The sequence below is a fragment of the Aegilops tauschii genome, chromosome 7 (genome assembly GCF_002575655.3).
Source record: "Aegilops tauschii subsp. strangulata cultivar AL8/78 chromosome 7, Aet v6.0, whole genome shotgun sequence".
Lineage (NCBI taxonomy): Eukaryota > Viridiplantae > Streptophyta > Magnoliopsida > Poales > Poaceae > Aegilops > Aegilops tauschii.
This window is the reverse complement of record NC_053041.3, coordinates 346,655,379-346,667,876: the sequence shown is the minus strand read 5'-3', so window position 1 is coordinate 346,667,876 and position 12,498 is coordinate 346,655,379. Positions and strand designations below refer to the sequence as shown.

Genomic DNA, 12,498 nt, shown 5'->3' with positions numbered 1-12,498 from the left:
GCGCTGGCTTGTTCCTGCTACATCTTGCTGCCGTCGAGCTTGTTCCAAACATGGCAGAACTGATGAAAGAGAGATGAGATTGCAGAGAGGAGGGCTGCGGCTGGAGAGCAAACAGTTTGATGGACCAAATTGCAAAATGTATCAACCACCAATGGCGGGAAATCTTCCACCACGCGCCCTGGGTCGTTCTGGCACTGGTCCAGGTGACACGTCAGCCAACAATCACGGCTGGGGCGACCATAGGACCTGCAGTGAACGACTCAAAATAGTTTTGGGACCCAAATCTGCACTTTGATAGTTATAGGACTAAAGTGACACACCTTGGATAGTTATAGGACCTATGATGCATTTTACTCTAAGGAAAATGCTCCCTACAAAAAGACATAGCAACATATTGCACAAACAGGTTTTTTCTTTAACAGCAGACAATCCAGGAGGGTGGAGTTATACAAGCGACCAAGAATTTATTGTCACACACTGTTACAATGCAGAGACGTGCAAAGAAAGACAAACCAAAGAAATAACAGCAACATCTTGCTCATCTATTAGTATAGGAGAGCTGTTGACGGATGCCTTGATTCTTTCGTCCTGGGTTTTCTCGGAAGTTACCAGCACTCATGGGCTGACATTGTCCTGCATATGAGATTGCAAAGAGGAAGGGGACAAGAAAAGGGTAGGAGCATGTTTGTTTCGCCTGTTCATGAAGGGTATGCATGTCATCCTAGATCAAGAGGATTCCATATCTATTAATGTAAAAGCAGCAGGCGACAACTGTGGCGACTGCAGAGCAAGTTACTCATGCTCCATCACTAAAACACAAGTATTTTACAATTTTACACTACTATTGTCACATTAACATTCTATTCAAACTGTTGCCAGGAGAGGGGGGAAACTAAGCATACCAAAATCTGATCTCTCCAGTAATTTTACATGTCTTGTCTAGCCGCAACCAAAGAAACTGAAATAATGGGGCAAGGGTTCCTGCAATCAACAAATCAACATAATTACCTCTTTGAACGACATCTTGTACGGAATCTTATCATGCCATGAGTTATATGAGAACGTCCTAAGATCTAGGTTATGAAGCAGGCTAACAATGAATAGTACCATGGAAGTGACAGAAACACTCAAAGATATTAAGAATCACAACCCTTCAAACAGAACAGAAAGAATGTCCCCAACCAAAAGGAAGCAGTATTTGATGAACTAATACTGCTACAAAGCATGTATATGCAAGGAAACAGTATTTGATGAACTAATATTGCTACAAAGCATGTACTCCCTCCGTTCCTAAATATAAGTCTTTGTAGAGATTCCACTATGGACTACATACGGAGCAAAATGAATGAATCTACACTCTGAAATGCATCTGTATACATCCGTATGTGGTTCATGGTGGAATCTCTACAAAGACTTCTATTTAGGAACGGAGGGAGTATATTGCATGTAAATCAACTATCAACTATGAGTGAGATAATAAAGGAGTATCACATTCAGCGTTATTGTCTAGCTCCTCTAGGTCACGTATAATAAAAATATAACCACAGCCGAATGTGTATTAGAATACAGGACAAATTACGCTCTCAGTTCCTTGTATAGAAGGCAAAAAATATGGTCTCGAATATAATATAGCCAAGTTGCAAGATCAGGGTTATATGGTATGTTCTCCAAATCATTTTTTGCATTTTTGGTCGCAGCATGAAATTGCACAGATACTCACCAGCTAGGCCCACCTAAGAAATATTACTGGGGCCAGATCGACATTTGGAATGGACAATAGGCCCCAAATGCGACCTTTGGAGACCAACAATATTACCATCAGGTGCATTCATGTAAACTGCACCTTTGTACATCCACTCTTCAGTTTCATCGCTGTAGAAATCCTCAAATGGCTCTTGACATAAAGCACATGTTGTTTGGTTTTCATCGGCAGGAACAGCCATTTCTTTCTCTTCATTTCTGTCAGGGATTGGTTCCGTGAGCTCGAAAGAAGGAACACCATCATTTCCTACTGTTTCTGCTGCTCTTAACCATTCCCCCACGGTGACAAAATATTTACGTGAAGATTGCTTGCGATTTTTGGAATTTCTGTTTTTCGTAACATGCCAATCCATATGAGCACGGTGCTCTTCCTGGCATTTAAAACGAAGGCCACACGTTTTGCATTGCCTGTGGAGATCCTGATACAGAGCATTAATGACAGACTCGTTGCGCACCTTGAGGTCTACATTGAAGTCAACTCCAACAGAGTCCTAAATGAACATGTATACATATACAATAAAAATCATTGCATTAACTGCATAACAAAATAATATTAGATAGCTGTAACGTAATAAGATGCACACATGCATGAGAAGTACCTGAGGTTGACTAGAAGGCTCCAGTGTAATTACACCGTGATTCATAAGGTTACTTAAAATTCCAGAGAAATATGTTGTAGGCCCACCAACTTGTGATGAAGATGGACCCATCTGCAACAAAGCAGGAGGTAGGCCACGATGTAATGGTGGCAGAGCAAAACTAGACACTGACGACACACCATAGGGTTGCACAGTAGGTGTTACAGAAAAGGTGTTTGGTAGAGGTGTAACTGGTGGTACTGCTGCACTACCTCCTTGTCCTTGGAATGGATTTTGGGGGGGAGCTATAGGCATGCTGGGGGCAAAGCTTCTAAATGCCTCCGGAGGATGGGAATGGGAATGAGGATGAAACTGTGGCACATCATGAGGCTGAGATTGATTTCCAAAATTTGTACCTTGATTCTGTTGACTCGATGACAACAAATCTGGGTGCTGGTATGGTGGTTGAGCTAAGTTACCGGTACTTACAGTTTTCCGATCCAATGCATCATATAGATGCCGAGGAACAAATACAGATGAATTGACTCCATGCCTGATAAATGGCCTAACTTCAAGACTATCTGTTGCACCTCTAATATCTTTTGTATTATGTGGTGGTTGACTATGATGAAGAGGCCATTCTATGGGAGCAGGAGCAGGCGAGGACCTATTAGTCAAGGGTAAGTCTACATGCATAGCATCATATGGACCACCAGTGGCCAACATCTTGACAGGCATTTCAACATCAGTGGGCAGTGCCAACCTATTCAGTGTTGATGAAGGTTGAGGTGCTTGTATTCGCAAAGGCAGGCCATTAGTCTGCTGCCACGGTGGAGCTGACATAGCAAGAATTCTTCCAGGATCAAGGGTATTCACAGAACTATGGTACTCTGAAATAGCTCCATTGTGCAGACCAAAATTGCCTGGATATCTCCTACTAGTGGCTATGTCAACATGCTGCAATAAAGACCAACGCTAAGTCAACAGGTAGTAAAGTGGGTCCACCTCAATACAACATTAGCTTATAAGTTGAACCGATAAAGGATTAAATATTGATAAGTTGCATTTAAACATTATGGCAATGGAGTAATATATTCCAGGACTGCACCATCCTTGCTACTGGTTTCTCTGAAGTCAAAACTGAACACTGTCCAAGAGAATCAAATGAGGTAGCCCATGACATTGCTAAAAGTTGTTTCCTTTTTCTTGAAACTAGTGTTTGGGATGAAGACCCTACTGGTTGTACTATGCCCATGATGATAAACGACATAACTCCATTTGAGAATCAATAAAGATAGCCACAAGGCATTCCCTCAAAAAAAAGTGCACTATTCAGAATTCAAACTTCAGAAGGCTACTTTGGAATCTACTACGCATGGTGTATGCACTCCTGAGTGTTAAAAAACTTGTTGGCAGACAGAATATATGCATTTCCATAGCATTCAAGTTCCAAAACCCAAATGAAGAAGTGCTGAAGAAGTGGAAGGTCTGTTTTGTTCAAGTGATCCCTAACATTGTATGCAGGTACTGAAGATGCATTTGGACAAATATGTAGCCCATCAAAAGGAAAGGAATCACCATGAAAGAAAACATATAAGCCATACGAGACAGATACCCTTTTCAGTCATAAAGTGTAAGAACAATATCTTTGTACATAATTAGATTAGCTGCCAGAAATCTATGATTTGTTGCAAAGAATACTTCCACAAAACATAACTGTATAATTAATCAAATTTACAAACACACTATAATAAAAATTGCTGATCTAGGTTGTATAAAACTGTCATCATGATAAAGTGAAAAACAAATTATATCTCAAAGCAGGGGTTAAAAGATCAATAGAAGAAAAATCACTGAAAAAGGAGAAGTGATATAAGGTATGAGAAGTGTTGTGTCAATGTTACTATTCATCGTAATAAAAAAAAGGTCAGACAAGCGTACATCAGTCCTGTCTTCGAGATTTAGTGCTGGTCGAGGAGCCTGGCTTCGCCAGCTGCGCATCCCAATATCAGAATCCAGCTGCCCAGTGTTTGGCCCAGGAAATCCAGCTCTCAAGGTTTCAGAGGAAGGTAAAGACGGAATGTTGTTTCTATTTCGGGACAAAGTTGGACGCATATCCTCCCAAGTATACTCCTCTTCCTCTGAAGTGAGCCATTTTTGTGCACTGGATCTACTTGCCATGCCATTTGATTCTAGCCGTTGCATCTTGGGAAGCCTATCATCAGCATCATTGCCTTGAGAATTTCCGTAGGCATCAATAAGTTCTCTTGCACTTTGTTTCCTATATTCTTCATCAAGCGTGCTCATCGAAGGCCGTTGTGCACTATCCTCAAAAGCACGTTGCCGTTCAAACCAACCATTCCTACCAGGCAATCTTCTAGGATCATGCCCCAATGCAGAATGAGACAGCCGCGGCATCTCTAGTGGTCTTTTTGGGGATGCATTCCTAGGGAGCACATCAGGAGGTGGTGATCTGGACATATCTCTTCTTATCAATCCAATACGTGATTGAAATGTTTCTTGTTGATCAGGATTTTCAGTATACAGTATCATAGATCTCTGTCCATATGATTCCAGGAAAGATTATAAGCAACACTTGCGTTATAAGTAGAAATGACATGCTACATTGTAAGTTATAAAACTGAAAGGGTCAAATGCATTCTGAAATATATGGATACCATTTCATCTAAATAAATCTGAAGGACCTTGCATTCTCTTGATGGAAGACATCTAGCTAATACTGAAAGTGAGCTGTATCAACCCAGCAACAAGAAATGGTAATGGGCTAGGAGCTATCAGAACTTCAAATGACCTAGAACAGAGGAAGAGTTTACAAATAGAAATAGCACATGATTGTCATCTCAAATAAATGTATTATCCCCTAGGAAAATCTATAATAGAAACAGTCTCCTTGTGTCTACCAATGAAGGAGCACAATCAGACTACTGCCGGGTCAGTAAGCAGTATGTACGTAACTAGCCTAAAGCAGGTATTCTGCTAGACTACTAAAAATGAAAAAAAAAAAGATATACCAGCACACCAAGATGCTGTCATCAGGCTTAGCCTGCTCCTAGCCCTTGGGAGTTGGAGCCACAACTGCGCTCAGACAAGCTCCTCCCAGCTGCCAGCAATGGCCCTCGTCAATATTTGTTGTGACCCAAATCATGATTTGCATTCTGGTGCATGTTTGTTAGGAGGTTGTTTGTACTTATCATTATTGTGAAGAGATCACCAAGGGAGATTGAACTAGGAGGTGAGAGATCAAATGTAGCACCCACCGCAATCGTCACCAACTCAAATACTTCCAGTGGTATCAGGAAAGTAACATCATACCTTTAGCCCATCGACATCACCATGGATCCTACGCCAACACCCGAAATGCCAATTGGACCAATGACTAGAGCACGGGCTCGACCCATGGAATCCGAGGTGAATTCACTCCTCTTCGAATTTCCTATGCCTTCCCATGAGACATGGTTACTACCTACAACTGGGACTCTATGCATACTCAGGTACCAAGGAATTGACCATGAAGAAGCGAGGGGAGAAGGCCAAGTCATAGTGGAGGAGAAGCGAGGAGACAAGGAAGAAATGCAGCCGAAGCTATAGCGGTCGGACGTCCGGACGACTGCGGCCTCCAACGCGGACGTCCGACCTGACCCAGGACAATCCAGCTTCCAGCCCGGACGTCCGGCTCCTAGAGATCGCTCCATGCCCGACCGCACCAGCTGGAGCAACGCCTGCATCAGCGGACAGACTATCCGCCATCCAACCCCTGCCTGCGTGCAACTCAAGCCAAGAGGTCATGTACCCCTCTCCTACCACCCTCCTTTGCCCCTACACTATATACTGTACCCTGGACTCCCATTAGGGTTAGCAAAGCATATAACTAGACCTTGAGAGAGCTTTGGTCATCATATCTCCTCCTAGCCTCCCAAGGTATCCTAAGGGAGAAGGATTCACCAATTGGAGCACCAAGGCCTCCTTTCCCACTAGGATTTGGAGAAGAACGTCTCTCAAGGCCCCACCTCTCTTAGATGTTTTGGAAGAGCTTTTACTTCCTACTTGTTGCTTGTGGATCTATGTGTATCTTTGTTTGGGTGTTTGGAAAGCACATGTGTGATGAAACTTGTTCAATCTAGTTTATCCTCTTGTGTTTCTTGAGCTATTTGTGTTTTCTCTCCTTGTTGTGAAGATTAAGCATCAAATAAGGCTTTGCCCCACATCATATGCTCTCCTACACAAGAACTTGGAATGATGAGACTGTATGTGGGGTGCTTGACTGCTTGTAATGCTTTGCTTATGACCTTGATGGCTCGGTTTACACTGTTATGCTACCAAAATTTATAATATTGTAAGTCGGAAGCCCCAACATACTCGGTTATGTGGATTTCCAAGACAAGGCAGGTGATATGTTGCATACCTAAAAAGGGTGAAAAATGCAAAAGGTCTGACTTGCATGTTGCTACCACCAAGTACTCCGCTACTGACAATACGATTTAATTTGTGCAATTTAGTTATGGATGAAAGCATGGAAGCACTACCAACTACTCAAAATGAGAAGAGTACAACTTCTCTAGTTCATACACAGAGAACGGCTCCTAGGTTTGGAAGCCAGGCTAGGAGTAGGACACAAAGGAAAAGATATGACAAAAGGAGCAAAAGGGCAGATGGAATACTGAATACCTGGAGCTTTGAAGAAGTGGAAGGAAATCCCCGCAAACTATTTGTTGTTAACCCATTAATATGATCCTCCGCCACGTCAAGCATTTGCCTGCCTCGAGTTGCTAGCTGATCCACCTGATTATTAAAAATCACTGACTTCAACAATTTTAATTTTGATCTGCAACAAGCCTCAAAGGTTGCCAGCCACAGAGGATAACAAGACCATTCTTGAATTCCAAAAAATACACCCAACTATTGGCCATTATTGAACTGTCCCATTTAACGGATATAACAATATTCTTACCTTGGTACCGTTCTTGAGTTGGTGTTGCGCTTCTAGATACTTTGGATTTACATGGATGCCATGAGATGGCCTAGGAGATAACGACTCTGACTGTCGCGGAATAGTCGTTGTGGCAGGACGCTTATTCTCTGAAGGAGAAAACTGAAGCTCATCCTCGATCCCTTGAAGGACAGAAGAAGGGAACACTTGCGACCAGGTACGGAAGAGGTGTCGCATTGCAGGATGCTGTTTGGGATGAACTTCCCTGTATGCAAAACAAAATACCTTCTGCAATCGAGTGGCAAAGTCCTCTACATATTCTTGTCCTATGTTCTTCACGATACTATCTAGCAGATACAAAGATGGCAATTTCTGCTCGACTGGCACCTGCAAGAACATTGCAGAATGATGCCTATCATGCAAAGAAACCTTAGGTGTAGAGATAATTGATAGAAGCAAGCATGCAAAATAAAAATTCTACCAGGATTAACTCTCATATTTTTCCATCTATAGCTGCATAATGCCCTCTTCAGAAAAGAAAAAGGAAACATTGTTCTATCACCAAACATAAATAGACAAAATCATATCTGCCAAGTAACATCTAATTAGTTCACATCCAATCCAGAAATCCCCATAGTTTTAAAATACTACTCCCTCTGTCCCAAAATATAAGAACGTTTTTAACACTACACTAGTGTCAAAAACGTTCTTATATTATGGGACGGAGCGAGTATTCCCTAACACTTCCACTTCAGGCTGCAATCCTATTTTACAAGTTGACAACAGGACATCTGAACAGAATAAAGTATCCAGGAAAACCAGCTTTCATCATAACTAACTGTCTCCACTGCTAATTTTATTCAGTTCACCCTCTCAAAAGTTCCTAGCCAAAATAGCAGTTGCCGTATCTGGCAACCAAATTATGCAACCGCAATGCCTATGCACAAGGTGGGTTTCAACCACATTACCAACTATGCACCCTATATCAGAAAAATAATAGTGTTAAGAATAGACAGAGCAAATTAGATCACAGTGTATACAACTCAAATTGCATGTATTTGCTTCAAAATTCCTAAATCCAAGTCACTGTGATTACTAAATTCTAGCTGTCGAATTTGTAACCAGCAACGTATCTAAAAACAGTAACTCTGAGATTGCACACTACATGAGCACCAACGCATCTAAATGTTTCGCATGAAAATGCAGTGAACACACTATTCTAGGGACAAAGGGTGTGTAAAGGACATCAAGCCCAAACTTCAACAGTAGTTTCACGAAACTTCTCAACTTTGAGCAAACCCTAGCACCAGCGGAAATCTACAGGTAAGCATCGCCCGAATAAGCACAGCAAGCAGCTCCTCATGCAAACATAGCCCTCAAATCCCAAGCCTTTCTTTCTCAAAATACAACATGACCGCCCTCGGGAAAAGCATGGAAGGGAGAGCAACCACCTCAAGGATGCGGGCGCAGATGGCGTCGGCGATGCCCCTGGCGGCGAGCGCGGCGTGCTGGCCCGCGATGATGGTAAGCTCGGTGATGATGGGCTTGCAGTTGAAGGTGAGCTCGGCGAGGGCCTCCTTGTAGACGCCCACCACCGCGGCCGCCCCCGGCTCCTCTCCCGCCTCCTCCCGCAGCCGCGCGCGGAACCGCTCCACGACCTGGCCCACGACTGGGGCCGCCGCAGCGGCGGAGGCCATAGGGAGATCTAGGGTTTCGGGGGAAAGGGCGGCGCGGGCTAGGGTTTGGGAAGATGGCGACGAGGAGGAGGCATGCGGAAGCGAAGCAAAGCCAAGCCAAGCCGGGAAGGAGTTGGGATTGATTTGGGATTTGTAACACGGGACGATCGTGTGATCCTTTTCCCGATCGTCTTCGACCTGCCGTAATTTAATCCCGAGTAAGAGCAATGTTTGCTCCCAAGCTAGCCCCACCAAAAGTTTGGAAATAAAGGCATTATCATCTTTTTGGCAGTTTGGAAATAAAGGCATTATCATCTTTTTGGCGAATCGATGATCGCTATTTTCAGTACTAAAAAAAATCAAACGCCATGATGGCTCAACCTACCGATCTCCCCCCTTATCATGATGGCTCAACCGATCGATCCTCCCCTCACCCCCCGCGCGAAAATCTGCCACGTACGCACAAGGGCACAACCCGGGAAAAAGGAAAGTTCAGCAACCCATGCACACACTTCCGAATCTTGCCCCAACCCCTCGGCCTCGATCCCATCTCTCTTCTAAAATTTTATTGTCGCCAATGTGCTCCCACTCGATCCCATCCCCCTTCCAAAATTTATTGATGTCGTTGTGCTCCCAGCCGACTCCACTCGCGTCCTACGTACGGCATCGTCCATGGCGGCCATGGAGACCATGGCGACGGAGAAGTAGTCATCATCCACCACCGTCGTCGCCTACTTGTAAGGGGAACCCGTCCACAACCTTTGTAACGATCCGAGACCGACGCTCCAGATGCCTTCCATGTTTTTGTGTTAGCCGTGTTAATTGCTTGCTTGTTGCATTCCATCATGGCATCATGCGCATTGCATCCGCATGTTTTCATAAAACATTCATTGTCGTTTCTCCCCGTTGTTGTCGTTGGCCGTTCTGAGACCAACCACACACTTGCACGCGGTCGCGCCATCGTTAAAGTTATTTTCTAAGTGAGAATTAAACATTCTCGAAATGAGTTGAAAGTTGGCGTGCGGTCATGTTATTTTATAGGTAGACCGTCTGCCAAATTTGGACGCATTCGGAGGTCGTTTCATAACCCAACCATTAAACTATAGCGGCATTATAGCCGGTTTAATTGTCGGACGTTTTTCGTAATAAAACTTGTGTCGGGTCACCCAATTACCTCTATTCTCAGCCCGAGGCCTCCACACTGCCACTCTCTATAACTCATCTAACCCACCTTCACTACCCCTCGTCCGGAGCCGTCTAATCGAGATCGGACGGCCCCGAAACACCCCAAAACCCAAACCCTAGCTAAACCTGCTATAAATGGAAGGCCTAACCCTTCCATTTTCGAAACCCTATTCCCCTAACCCTCCACCTACCTGCAACCGCCGCCACCCTCCTAGAATTCCGCACCGCCCAACTCCTCCGTCGCCACTTGGCGTCTCCCATGCGCCCATGTCTCCCTCTTAGTCGTGGAGCCCGCCGAAGCCCATCCAGGGCCCGCCGAGCCCGCACACCGCCGTACGTCGTTCCAGACGCCCGAGCTCCCGACCCCTTCTCTTGATCCCGATTTGGATCGGGAGAAGGGCTCCCGATCGAGCCCCTCTGTCGCCTCCTTCGCACCGGAGTGTTACCAGCTTGCTGAACCACCACCTCCGTCGCGCCTCCCCTGCTCCCTACTCTGTCCATCTCTCCTTTTCTTCTTCTTTCTGTCTCCTCAAGATCTCCCTCTCTCTCTCTCTGTAACTCGCAGCAACAGGAGGCCTGATGTGAAGCATCCTACGACCATCCCCATGGACCTACCTTCGTCTCCCAAGACACCACGTGGACCGATGTCCCTTTTGACCCACTTGAGACATGGCTACTACCTCAAACGGAGATGCTTTGTGTGCTTAGGTACCAATGAAGCAACCAAGGAGAAGTTATGGTGCAAGATGGACATCAAGAGCATAAAGAGAATCTGCTCAGTCTAGAAATCTCGATACAACCGCCCAACTACCGCCCAACTACCGGTCCAACTTATGTGATCGAGCGGTGCAAGGCCGGTACAGCACCGGTTTATCCCCGTAACAGCCATCTGACAGGTACAACCGCTCCAAACACCGGTACAACCGCTAAGCACCTCCGGAAAAACCTCCAGGAACCAGTACAAGGGCTCCAAGCGGTACAACCGCCCCCATGACCGGTACCACCGCCCTGCCTGTGCGCAGTGAAAGGGGTTTCGCCCCATGTATCCCCAACTTACACCTTGGACTATAAATACTCGTCCCCAAGCTCCGTATTAGGGTCAGCAAAGTAGTAGCTCATTTGACATAGAGCTTTGCTCTCCACTTGATCCCTTCTCCATCGGAGTTCACAACCTCTACGGAGAAGATCCCCCAAGTGGATTCAAGACCCCTCATGGGAAGACCCCTCAAGATCTCCTCATGGAGAAGAACTTGCTACTTGTATCGTCCCTTGTTTATTGTGGATCGTGTATCTCTTTGTGTTTCGAGGATCTAGCACATGTGTAATCGAATCTTGTTGGTTTGAGTGATTCCTCTCGTGTTTCCCCTCGTGTTCTTCGCGGGATCCCCTCCATTTCGTGAAAGAGCGGGCATCTAGGGTTCTACCCTACATCATCTTGGTATCATGAGCCATGTTGATCACGAATTTGGAGCCCCTACCCCCACTTTCTAGCCTTCTTTTGTTTGATTTTTGTCCTAAATTCAAAAAATCCCCACCAAAAATAGCCCCAATTTTTTTTATGATTTGTTGGTGTGATGAAGTTTTGTTGGATTTGATCTGTGAATTTCATGTGTAACAGGTAGATCTAGCTTCCCCACAAGTTTCCCCACCTTCCATCCTTGAAATCTTCGCAATTTTGCCCCAAAATCATCCACTTCCGCCCCAAATCCATCCGATACTCAGATTTGAAAATCCTCCCAACAAAAGCGGTACAACCGGCCTCCGAGGCAGTACAACCGCTACCCCATCCCCTAATACTTCTGTCAGCCCAAAACTGGAACCCCATGACGCTCCAGGAGCGGTACAACCGCCCTCGCAAGCGGTACAACTGCCCCTTCCAGTTTCAGCCTCGGCTGATTGACAGTTTTGACCATAACTAATTCATCCGGACTCGGATTTTGACGTTCTTTAGCTCGTTTTGAAGCTATTGACATCCCCCATCCAAAAAAATACTTCCAACGTCATTTGACTCCATCAAAGTTTTGGAACTTTGGCATATTTTCCTAGGGCCTTCACCACATCATCCGCTATACCACCACCGACTTCCGCAACTTAACCCATTTTGATTCCCATAGCATTTGTGCTTGTTTGAGTTGTGATTTGAGTCTCCTAAGGTGTTTCGGCTACTTAGGGACGGTTGCTTCTTCATCAAGCACCACCGCCATTTCCGCATTGCCAATTTCGAAACCACCACCACATCCCGCTACCATCATTTGACTTTGGTTTTGAGAATTTGAGTTGTGGTTCATCGTTTCCTAGGGTGTTTCGGCTAACTAGGAACAGTTCGAAATCGACATCACCGCTGCTCATC

General features: G+C 45.0%; 1 protein-coding gene across 1 annotated transcript; it reads right to left on the bottom strand.

Moving 5' to 3' along the window:
- Positions 1 to 391: 391 nt before the first annotated feature.
- Positions 392 to 9,248, bottom strand: LOC109756376 (polyadenylation and cleavage factor homolog 4). The gene is made up of 7 exons (XM_020315225.3): positions 8,739 to 9,248; positions 7,309 to 7,674; positions 7,026 to 7,139; positions 4,281 to 4,898; positions 2,361 to 3,296; positions 1,721 to 2,252; positions 392 to 981 (listed from the first exon to the last, which is right to left on the bottom strand). Exons 1-6 carry the CDS (start codon positions 8,982 to 8,984, stop codon positions 1,734 to 1,736), a joined length of 2,799 nt encoding a protein of 932 aa, XP_020170814.3. The 5' UTR covers positions 8,985 to 9,248; the 3' UTR covers positions 392 to 981; positions 1,721 to 1,733.
- Positions 9,249 to 12,498: the final 3,250 nt, after the last annotated feature.

Bases quoted from the DNA above. Each gene is read 5' to 3' on its own strand.
- LOC109756376 (XM_020315225.3), bottom strand. From the start codon at position 8,984: ATGGCCTCCGCCGCTGCGGCGGCCCCAGTCGTGGGCCAGGTCGTGGAG. The intron at 7,140-7,308 runs GTAAGAATATTG...TTTAATAATCAG, and splicing joins AACTCAAGAACGGTACCAAG to GTGGATCAGCTAGCAACTCG. The intron at 2,253-2,360 runs GTACTTCTCATG...ATGTTCATTTAG, and splicing joins AGCCTTCTAGTCAACCTCAG to GACTCTGTTGGAGTTGACTT.